Source organism: Astyanax mexicanus, chromosome 5, assembly GCF_023375975.1.
Source record: "Astyanax mexicanus isolate ESR-SI-001 chromosome 5, AstMex3_surface, whole genome shotgun sequence".
Lineage (NCBI taxonomy): Eukaryota > Metazoa > Chordata > Actinopteri > Characiformes > Acestrorhamphidae > Astyanax > Astyanax mexicanus.
In genome coordinates this window covers 40,353,488-40,365,633 of record NC_064412.1, presented here as the reverse complement: position 1 = coordinate 40,365,633, position 12,146 = coordinate 40,353,488, and the positions used below count along the sequence as shown (strand labels likewise).

Genomic DNA, 12,146 nt, shown 5'->3' with positions numbered 1-12,146 from the left:
TTAATGCAGGTCAGATACGGGGGGCGTAGATTTATTGTTGAAGGGGCAGCGCTGTGGTGAAGACCATCGCAGGCAGAGCTCGAGTTTTTTTAAGAGAGGGAGAATGTGATTAATCACAGCGTGTACGAGATGTGCTGTCCAGAAGTGAGGGAGCAGGAACGAGGGAGTGATGCTGTCTAGACTGCACTAATCAGCGTGTAATCAGACAGAGCCAGTGTGACACAGAGTAATAGATTGGGATGAGCCTGCTGAATCAAATACAGAATCACTCACTGAGAATACACTGAAAATACATACACTTTACTTCTCTTCTCTTCTGTCTTCTTCTCTTCTTTCCTCTTCTGCCTTGTTCTCTTGTTACCTCTTCTTCTCTACCTCTCACCTGTCAATTTCCTTTGCCCTTTTCTCCTCTTATTTTTTCTATTCGGTTTATTTCTCTTCTTCTCTTCTCTTCGCTTGTACTATTCTCTAATCTTTTCCTATTTCTCCTTTCTTCTTGTATTCTACTTTCTTCCTTCACTCTTTTTTCTTCACTCTTGTTTTGTCCTGTTCTTTCTTTATTACTTTCTTTATTTTTTCTCGTCCCTTCATTATTTTTACTTCTTATCGCTTCTCAACCCACCTCCACTTTTTATTCTCCTCTTTTTTCTTCTTCCATATTTTACTCTTTTTGTCTTCTTTTACCTTTAACCTATATCCTACTTTCTTCCTTTTATCTATTGTTTATTTTTCTCAGTTGTTAGAAATTCGGCTTTCAGGAATCAGGAGTCAGAATCAGGAATCAGGAGACAGCTTGAGAGATGACTTGAGTTTATTCTCGTGCAGACAGAAAATCTACACGGGCACAGCTTAGTTGGTCGTTGCTCCCTCTGTGTCCGCCTGACTAGTCCATGTGACTTGTCTGTCTGTTACTGTCTGTGTGAGACTCTCTGACCGAGACTCAACTAGACTGAGCTTGACTGAACTGAGTGAGACTCAACTAGACTGAGCTACTAAGACATTTTAGCAGGACTTTACATACAGGAGAAACTGCTTTGAACACAGCAGGGGGAGAAAGGGTAAGGGTTTATGGAGGAGTATGTGGGGGGTGTCATCATTGGGGGTGTCTCTATCAACATATGTTAAACAAAGGAGAGATGTGAGAGATAAGGGTGAGGGGCAAAAGGTTAGGAGTGTATAGGGAAAAAGGGGGGTTAAGGAGTGAGACAGTTTAGAACCTAAGAAAACTTAATAAAAGTACAATTTGTTGTTGACAGAATCTCTCATTGCTCCCTCTGATTCTCCCAACATGGAGAATCACAAAACTATGTACAATAAATTGTCATATGTATAAACAATTAAAGAGCTGTAACTATACAACTGTAATTGTACCATAAATGTCAGAAAAGTTGATGTAACCAAGTATTGGATCTGTTTATGGCTGTTACTTGGTCCTAAAAATGTTCCTGAAGAACAATGAAGAAAGTAGTTCCAGTAGTTGTCTGTGGTTGTCCAATAGGCTTGCTTCCATGTGGTGATGTCTCCTCTTACATCGCCACTTTAACTTGTGAGCAGCCACATTGTGTGTGTGTGTGTGTGTGTGCGTGTGGATGTCCATGGCGTGTGCTTCAACGTCGGTGAAAGGCAAGTAATCTGGGAAGTCCACTTTGAACATCAGTTGTCTCTTCAACTGTTGAGGCTTGCGTCCGACACGTCACAAATTGTTCTCGCCATGCTGGATTGGCTGGAGCACTGTCTGGCTCCAACAGATCTGTAACAGAGGAAACACTGAGCAGTAAATTGTTCATTGATGTTGATTATGTCTTTTTTTGTAGTTTATCTGCTTATCCCCACTGTCTGTCCCTCAGAAGAGGCTGCTATGATAATGTACAGTGTGTTGAAATCTTCATCCCAAAGGGTAACCCCCATGAAAATAGAAATCATGGTTCTTCCTCGGGACTCTGTACTATTACCCACCTCTTCTTTTACTGACCCTAGATCTCAGTTTTGGGGAGCAAGCAGAAACTAACAAAACCTAATGAGACATTCTCATCTAAATAGATTGTTTCATGTTTCCTCACCATGACCCATTGACCAGAAATAACAAGACATGTGCTCTAATCCCGTTAGTTGTCGGAAGTTTACCCTACTGTGACCAAATTGTGCTTTTAAAGCTAGTGTTAGCTTCCCCTTTGATCCAGAAACCATCTGGATCACTTTCAACATATCAGTTCAGCCATACTCAGAGTTCCACAGATCAGGAACTCAAACTACAGGTTGTAGCTGGAAAGAATATAAAACTTGAATCATATAATTGATCGTATAGTGGTTTATTCAGTGTATAACAATTTTAAATTGATCGTATAGTGGTTAATTTTATCTAAATGCAATAACTACATCACCTAAAGTCTGCAAAAACTTTGTTTGGTGCATTATCTAAAAAATTGTGCAACACAACATAACTTAATCAGGACTGGCCTCAAGTCCCTTGCTAGTATGAAAACAAAACAAAATAAAACTGTTCGAAAAGTGCACTCAAATCTCAATAAGATATTATTGATGCTACTAAGCTTATGGTAAGCTCAACCTGGATGGTAAATTTAGCTTATGTTCATAAGAAACTTAAAATTCTGCTCTGAGATTTGAAACCATCAAAATCCAGTTCTTAAAAACAAAAAGCACAAATAAGAGTTTAAGTAGCAGGACAAATTAGCTTAAGCCAAAGCAGGAGAAACTGTTGAAATCCCTGTGACTCCCTGTAGAGCACTGAATATCAAAGATAACTGCTCTGTGACACCCTGTAAAGTCTTGATTATCAGTGGTATCTGTTCTTGTGAAATCCCAGCTGGGCTTCCCTGTGAGAACCCACCAAAAGAATTTTCCATTGTGTTGCCTCTAGAACTAGCACCCATTTTGCGTCTATCTGCCTGCTTTTTACGACAAACTCGAGAAAAGTGACCAATTCTATGGCAGTAGTGGCACTCTTTTTTCTGATTAGTGAATGTTTGAGTTGGACCCAAGTTTGATCCATTCTTTGTGAGGATGTGTATGGATGCAGGAACATGGTTTGGTTCAAGATCCACATCCAAACGGTCCAGTTCATTCTTAAGATCAACCCACTTTGTTTTTCTCCAGTTTGGAACAGCAGTCACCAGAGCTCGTCTAAGATCTGTTTGTAGTGACTCAACCAGCTGTCTAAAATGGGGACCATCGGTTGTATTGTTAATGTTATCAGCATTGTATTGGCTGATACCTGAATGACGCAGAAAAACTCTTTCAAACCTCTCACAGAAGTCTGCTGCAGACTCTCCCTTTCTATGTCTGCAGTTGGTAATCTGCCCCCAATCAGTGTTTTTACGGCATTTGCATTTAATCCAGTCATCAAAAGCTTCCCACCCTTTGTCAAGGTTCTGGCCTTTGCCACCCAAAGCATTTGACACCTTTTTAGCAAGTTCTCTACCATCTGTGATGTTAAGAATTTGGCTAGCAATGGCTACGGCGTCATTTGCATGTAGTGAGTACAAATTCCTTTTCTTATGCATAAGATCAATGAAGTCAAGCCCCATTTCCCTTGGAGGTTTAAACTCTTTGGATATTGTGTCCAAAGTTGCTGCATCTAAAGGAATGTGCCCAATTTCTAGTCTGGTTTCACCACCTGCATTTCTCCTATTAAGTACCTCAGAGGATACAACAGTTACAGGTCTCATTTTAACACAGATTGGAAAGTGTGTTTTACCAGTAACATGGTCAGAATCTTTATCTGATGACACAGATTCTGACCCATCAGAGAGGTCACTCTCAGACAATTCAGGATACAGCCTGACTGCTACTTGAGGATTTCCATCCTCTTTGCAACACGGCTGACCTGGAGTAGGGGCAACAGTCAGAGAACACTGAGGCCCTGACTTTGACTTAAGTTTGGCATGTTGCTGTTCAACTTCTGTCAATGTTTGCTGCAGTTGCTTGCATGTGCTCTGGGCATGTTTGGTAGCAGTTTTATGCCTTCTGCACTCGCTAGTTAGCTCTAAGACCTTTCCTTCTGCTTCTTTTAACTTTTCATCCATAGATTTCAACTTGCATTCCCAGTACTGCTTAATAACAAAAAGACATTCCTTAACTGAGTTGTGCTTGAGGCTGTAACCTAAAGCTGTTTTACACTCAGCAAGAGTCCATTCTCTATCAGCAGAGAAACCTTTGGATGAAAAGTACTGAGTTATCTTTTGCTCACAAATATGTTTCTTCCCAATGTCACTGATTACTCTTTCAAAATCAGAATCAGACCACTGCGGCATTTCAGTCCCTCCCTTAACTAAGGTGCTGCTTTTATAGTTAAGAGGTTTAGCAAGATTCTTAATGTTTTGGCCTTTAGCAGACATGGTGAGAAAACAAGAGAACAAAACCAAGCTCTGAAACAATAGCAAAACAAAGGCACTACCAGCAGATACCAACAAACTGTACTTCACAGAGGACTACAGCAGTAAGTTTCAACACTAAGTAAAACGTTTCTCTTTGTTAGAGAGGATCCCAGTAACAAATCGTAAGTTTACAGTTGTAACAAAACAAAACGTCTCTCAGTTCAGAGAGGATAACAGTTACTAATTCTGATCTTCTAGCAGTAACAAACAAGCATCTCTCAGTTCAGAGAGGATAACAGTTACTAATTCTGATCTTCTAGCAGTAACAAACAAGCATCTCTCAGTTCAGAGAGGATAACATTTACTGACTCCTATTTTATCCAGCCATAATTTCTCTTCAGTTCGAAATGGCATTTACTCACCAAGTAGGTTTCAGTAGGCCATCCGGGTCACGGCACCAAGTTGTTAGAAATTCGGCTTTCAGGAATCAGGAGTCAGAATCAGGAATCAGGAGACAGCTTGAGAGATGACTTGAGTTTATTCTCGTGCAGACAGAAAATCTACACGGGCACAGCTTAGTTGGTCGTTGCTCCCTCTGTGTCCGCCTGACTAGTCCATGTGACTTGTCTGTCTGTTACTGTCTGTGTGAGACTCTCTGACCGAGACTCAACTAGACTGAGCTTGACTGAACTGAGTGAGACTCAACTAGACTGAGCTACTAAGACATTTTAGCAGGACTTTACATACAGGAGAAACTGCTTTGAACACAGCAGGGGGAGAAAGGGTAAGGGTTTATGGAGGAGTATGTGGGGGGTGTCATCATTGGGGGTGTCTCTATCAACATATGTTAAACAAAGGAGAGATGTGAGAGATAAGGGTGAGGGGCAAAAGGTTAGGAGTGTATAGGGAAAAAGGGGGGTTAAGGAGTGAGACAGTTTAGAACCTAAGAAAACTTAATAAAAGTACAATTTGTTGTTGACAGAATCTCTCACACTTCTCACCTTTTTCATATTTTCTTTTATCTTCTTTTTTCCTACTTTATTCTCTTTTAATTTTTCTTCTCTAAACTTCATTTACCTTTTCTATTTTGTTCTTTTATGTTGCTTTCTCCTTCTTTTCTCCTCTATTCTCTTCTTTTTTGGCTCCACCATTACTCACCTCTCCTCATCTTTTCTCCTCTCTTCTCTTTTTTTCTTTTCTTAACTTTTTTCTTCTCGTCACCTTTTCTGTTTTTATTTTTCTTTATTCCACCTGTCTTTTCTTCTCTTACTTTCTTTATTCCTCTCTCCTTTTTCTGTTTCTTTCTTTCTTCTTCTGTTCTCACCTCTTATCTTTTCTCTTTTTCATGATCATATTCTTCTCTTTGCTTTCCTTATGTTTTACTCTTCACTCATGACCTATTTTTACTGATTTAGAATATAAATTTTACTGAGTGGTAATGTACTGGCAGTTTTACCCTCAGCTGCTTCCTTTATCATGACAGTATTACCAGACTCTGATGACGGCACACTTATCCGAGCATCTCAGCACAGTGTCTGATATATCAGGTATGTGCGTGGACAGTTGAATAAGTCAGTGAGATATGTCACTTTCTGAAAAGGAATGAGAGAATTGTAGCCTGCAGGTTCTGCCACCTGGGGATTTGCCTTCTTCAGTTTGGATAGCAAATAGCAGCATTTTCACTCCGAGCATCTTCTGCAGCAGTGTTTGCTCCACTGGGTCTCTGGGGAGCCTGAGACTTCATGTTTAAAGAGCAAAAACAATTCCACAGGGAGCCCTGAGAGTCTGAACAAAAAGCTGAGAGAGAAAGAAAAAAAATACAGTGATAGTGGCGACAATTTTACTGCTCATCATTAATTATGATGAAAAAAGTAAATGTTATTAAATAAGCTGCAATATGAGCAATTTACAACTAACTGACACCATTTATTGTACATTAATATCATCAAAATATTCAGAGAATCTGGAGAAATCTCTGTGCACAAGAGATATTGCTGGTGATCTTCGGGCCCTCAGGCGGCACTGTATTAAAATCAGTTTACCATGCAATACACAATTGCAGGTTATGTCAGGTGTATTATGCAAGGAAGAAGCCATATGTCAACCTCATCCAGTAACACTGTCGTCTTTTCTGGGTCAAATCTCATTTTATATGGTATGGTAAAAATGTAACTGAAATTTAAATTGACTCAAGAGAAGAGGCACCATCTGGACTGTTATCAGCACACAGTTCAAAAACATGCCTTTCTGATGGTATGGTGTTGCATTACTGCCTATGGTGTGAGCACGCCTGGAAAATCACTATTAGTGTTGAACAGTATCCAGAAACATCTCTTTCAGGAAAGGCCTTGCATATTTCAGCAAGACAATGCTAACTACATACTACAACCAACATAACAGCATGGCTTCACAGCATTCCAACTTTATAAAATGAGGGAGTTGTAGATTACAGGTGAGGAATAATCTCGGTGTGTGTATAATATAGTAGATAAAATGACATGTTGTGTGGCGGTTAGTGATGAAAGTGATAGCAGTGATGTACAGGACATTAGCTGATGAAATTGTTATTTTATTATTTTACGTACAGAAGTGGACATGCCCTGATGGCCTTCATGCTTTCCCGACAAGAAGGAAAACTGAACAGGCAGCAGACGATGGAGCTGGGTCACCATATACTCAAAGCTCACATATTCAAGGTAGTGTACACACACACACACACAAACACACACACATACACAGGGTGACAGTTTCTGCCGTGCACATACACAACCTAATTGGCTTGCAAATCTTGCATTTCAGCCTCCATTTAGCACCTAACGGAGGTAATTAGGGATGGCACTTGAGTTTCACACATTCTCACTCTCTCTCTCTTTTCCCTCCCTCTCTCTCTTTTTCTATCTCTCTCAGGGACAGAGTAAGAGGACGGGTGTGTCCTCCAGTGTTCTTCAGGCCGTCTGGATAAGTAACAGTACAGACAGTCTGTCAGCTGCTCTCTCCTCCCTCAGAAATCTCTACACACCCAATGTCAAGGTAGGTAAAGATAGTGAATGCTCAGTAAGGAAACATTCACTCTGCAAAATAACATTCTTATGTGCACTTCTTCCCAGATATTTATTCCATATCAGAGTTAAAAACAAAATTGACAAATTTAAGTTTACCAATTTACCAACATCAGACCAGGTGCCCTGCCCAGGTCTAATGCCCAGGTCTAACGGCCCGGTGCCCTGCCCATACGGCTAATGTGTGAACAGAGCCAAAACTTTGCATAGGTAAATAATAGCACAGTCTCTGCCGTGATGTAGTTCAGGTTCTTTTACTTTACACGGGGGTGATGCTAACTAAGTGATAAAATGCTCATTAAGAAAAACTAATTACAAAGTATATTAGAAAAAGGGCTATCATAGTAAAATTTCATATGAATCCATATGAATCATTAAGCATTGTAAATTAATTTTTAATGCATTATATAGTATACAGTGGGGATTTTTTTTTGATACACTGATGATTTTCTGAAGTTTTCCCACCTACAAAAAATGGAGAGGTCTGTATTTTTTATCGTAGGTACAATTCAACTGTAATAGGCCGAATAAAAAAAAAAATCCTGAAAGTCACATTGTATGATTTTTAAATAATTAAATAGCATTTTATTGCATGAAATAAGTATTTGTTTCAGTATTTAGTAGCAAAACGATTACAGTGGTCAGGTGTTTCCTATAGTTCCTGACCAAGTTTGCACTCCCTGCAGCAGGACGTTTGACCCACTCCTCCATACAAAGCATCTCCAGATCTTTCAAGCTTTAGAGCTGTCACTGAGCAACATTAAGTTTTAGCTCCCTCCAAAGATTTTGAACTTGGGTTCATGGCTGGAGACTGGCTACGCCATTCCAGGACCTCCAGGAAATGCTTCTTATGGAGACGCTCCTTACTTTCCCTGACTGTGTGTTTCAGGTCATTGTCATGCTGGAAGACTCAGCTAGACTGATCTTCAATGGGAAGGAGGTTGTTGGCCAAAATCTTGCAATACATGAACCCATTCATCCCCCCTCCAATATGGTGCAGTTGTCCTGTCCCCTTTGCAGAAATCACTCCCACACTATGATGTTTCTGCCCCAATGCTTCACAGTTGGGATGGTGTTTTTTGGATTGTACCTCCTTCTTCTTTGTATTATTGATTCCAAAAAGCTCTATTTTGATCTGGTCTGACAACATGACCTTCTACCATTCCTCCTCTGAATCATCATTGGTGGTCATTGGTGGACCTCAGAGAGGCCTGGGTATGTGCTGGTGTGAGCAGCGTTAAATGAATTTTTTTAAGCTTTTAATGGATTTTAATTCATGTCAGCGTAGTGTGTTAACAACGGTAATTTTTAAGATATTTGTGGTCCCAGCTCTCTTCAGGTCATTGACCAGGTCCTCCGGTGCAGTTCTGGTCTGATTCCTGACCTTTCTCAGAATCATTCTTGTGCAGGTCTACAGTTATGTCTCTGGTGTCTTTAAACAGCTCTTTGGTCTTGACCATGATGGCGAATTTGGAGTGTGATTGATTGAGGGTGTGGACAGGTGTCTTTTATACAGGTAACAAGTTCAAACAGGTGCAGTTATTACAGGTAATGTGTGCAGAACAGGAGCTTTTTAAAGAAAAACAAACAGGTCTGTGATAGCCAAAATTCCTGCTGGTTGGTAGGTGATTAAATGCTTATTTCATGCAATAAAACGCTAATTAATTACTTAAAAAATTATACAATGTGATTTTCTGTCTCTCGCAGTTAGAGTGTACCTACAATAAAAATGACAAACATCTCCATTCTTTGTGGGCAGTGTATAAATAAATAAATTAAAAAAAAACTTATTTTCCCAACTTTACATAATAGTACATATAAGTTGTTATATGGTATAATGTAGGCCACACAGTGCAGTATGACCACAGGATTCATAGGAAGTGTTACCGAAGTTATGAAGCCAATAAAAGTCAGTAACAGCAAAGTCAAAACATATCACATGAGTACAACCGATAAAAGATAAAGTAAGATCTGGGACTACTGAGCTGCTAAACAAACAGATTAATTATTAACTATTAATTGAAAACCGTGGAAGCATATCAGGTTTTCTACATCTGAAAACACTGCTACCAACTTCATATGACATTAATATCCGGATTATATCTGGATACATTAAAATGCCAGTGTAAACGCATCTAAGACACATTCACAACAGATACTAATCAGTATCAAGAGATGTATTTGAGCACATATTCATCTCTAAAAGACACATTTAACAACTGAAACTTCTCCCACTATGACTAAAACAATTATAGTAGTGTACGACATGTGAGTTTGCATAGTATGAACTTCCTGATGCCATCATAATCCAATGTAAAAAAATAAAAAATATAAACTTAATCTAATTTAAACAATATTCGAAACTGCATTCAGATCCAATGGGAATGGTCGAAAGGTTACTTGCCTCAACTTAACTTAACCCTGCTTAAAATTAAACATGAATATGCCAAAAAAAAACTGATTTGAGTTGCCTGAGAGAGCAAAGCCAAAGATACTCAATTTTGATTGGAAAAGGAAATTGATGTGTTCACACAGTTCAGAGAAAAAAATCATATCTGTGTCACATTTAAGCAGAAAATCATTAATCAAATCCATTTTCGGGGTCAGTGTGACCGATCTCTGTCCTTTCATGTCCTTTGAAGCCGCACTCAACCAATTAGTGACGCTGACACATCGAAAGCTGACTGGGACAGTCGTAACTCAGTGAATGTCAGAGTCACTCAGAGTGAAGAGGATTTGATAAGTCACACAGAACATAGTAATTAACACTGAAGCACACTGAAAAAGGGCCTTACATAATTGTGTTTATTAATTAATTCTATTATATGTTAATTGCTGTAGTCTGGAATTTGTTTTAATGGAGTGAGTGTCGCTGTGCATGTATCTGCCTGTGCATACGTGAGTGTGCGTCAGTGTCCTTGACAGCTGTCTGGTTGAAGAGGCGCTCATTAATTCTCGTGGTGTTTGGATAAATAAATGAGATTCTGTTTCCTCCGCTTTTAAAGCATCCCGCTTCATCCAGCCTCCTAATCAAGCATCCATTACCAGCCTAGCTCTACAGCCTGATCAAAGGAAGCCGCCCGCTTTCATTTGGCCACGTTGGCTGAGGGTGATTCTGTGCATTCTGCTGTTAAATGAATTTGGAATACACTATTTGTATGCTAAAAAGGATCTTATGATATGTTGAGTCTTTTTTTTGCTGCTCATGTCTGGAGCTGGAGAGCTTTTTCATTACAGAAGGATACACTCTCTCTCCTTTACATACTCACTCACTCACTCCTCGCTCACTCATGCATACCTCTTTAGGAATGTAAACACTGGAGTTTTGATGGTTTAGTTTTGAAGTGAAGTTTTGTTTTCCACTCTTTTGAGCTTTTCACTCGTTTTTGTAACCAGAAAATGTAATTTGTGTGTGTGTGTGTGTATGTGTGTTGTATGTTAGAGGTTGTATAGACTAATCAACTAGTTGAATAGTCAACCAATCAAACAGGACATACAATAGTGTCGGCAGTGGAGAGCTGTTGACTAATTGGACCCATGCAAAACCAGTAGCAAGACTGCAGGTAGATGGTAAAGAAAGCAGCAAAACAAACTTCATTAGTCTGGAAATATATCAGAACAAATTTCTGCAATGTATAATGAGACAGAAATTAAGCATCTATTGCTGAACTCTATCACCCATGGTAGGAAGGCGGAACACGTTGGAAACAGGCAGGCTTGCATCAGGTGTTTTTAAGTTTATAAAAGTGGGTTTATCCATGGAGATTAAAGGTTGTAGTGAATAATTCCCCATGTGTCTATAGATATCGTGCACTATGTATTTGTTTGTGAGGATGCTGAAAGTTTGGAGTTGAAAGTATTTTTGTTGATGGCGCAAGAAAGATCATTTTAAGAGTATTTATTTTATATGTATAAATTTTTTGTTTGATGTTAAACTATCCACTGTGACAGCCAAGATGTTCAGTAAGGACCTATGCAGTATTACTGTAGCCTAATGAGTTTAATTTAGAGCCATGTATAACTCATTTTTGAAATACGATTTGACACATTCATTGCTGTTGTCAATCAGCATTAAATGAAAAGTTTTTGCTTTAGCTAGGAAATTTGTTACTTATTTGACTACTTTTTTGAGTAACTAGTTGACTAGTAAAATTGACATGTAGCCCTCAGTTGTGTGTGTGTGTGTGTGTGTGTGTGCGTGTGCGTGCTGTACGTGATTACATTTGAACACTAGAGGGTCTGGACTGCAATGGAAGAATTAAGATGAGACACAGGTGCATTATCTGGAATCCAGGACAGGAGAAAAAAAAGCTGTTTGGGTTTTTATCGATAGGGACTGAGAATGTCCTTGAAAGTCGGGCCACGTGCAGAAACTCAGTCATTAGCCTTTTTTATGCTGTAGGATAATGGCTGTAAACCTACAGGTATATGCTAAGATTGCAAGATTACACGCCACCATTTTTTCTCAGTTTAAGTAAGAACACATCCTTAATATAAAACATACTTCTTCACATAAAGACAAAAGTGCTTTTTAATTGTTGTATTAAAATTGTGGTGGGGGAACTGATCAAAAATGGAATATACAAATGTACATTTAATTATGTTTAGTTTTTTATTTTTCAATGTGTTACATTCAGCAAATATGCAGAAAGATTTTTTCTTACATTAACACACCACATATGGCTTTTTTACATCTAGCTAATGTTAGCTGCAGAAGTTAGGATGGTGTTTCCAGTGACTTGCTAATAGTACC

At 39.1% G+C, this 12,146-nt stretch overlaps 1 protein-coding gene and 1 long non-coding RNA gene across 5 annotated transcripts in view; one reads left to right on the top strand and one right to left on the bottom strand.

The window, feature by feature from the left end:
- tanc1a (tetratricopeptide repeat, ankyrin repeat and coiled-coil containing 1a) overlaps nt 1-12,146 on the top strand; it is a 138,299-nt gene that overhangs the window by 102,582 nt on the left and 23,571 nt on the right. For all 4 annotated transcript variants that reach the window (XM_022675252.2, XM_022675253.2, XM_022675254.2 and 1 more), the window contains 2 exons: nt 6,922-7,030; nt 7,242-7,364. In XM_022675252.2, the coding sequence (XP_022530973.2) occupies nt 6,922-7,030; nt 7,242-7,364 (232 nt within the window). The remainder of the gene's footprint in view (nt 1-6,921; nt 7,031-7,241; nt 7,365-12,146) is intronic.
- Nucleotides 794-5,323, bottom strand: LOC125802142 (uncharacterized). Its single transcript, XR_007439079.1, has 2 exons — nt 4,757-5,323; nt 794-1,750 (listed from the first exon to the last, which is right to left on the bottom strand). It is a non-coding gene; the product is annotated as an uncharacterized LOC125802142 (long non-coding RNA).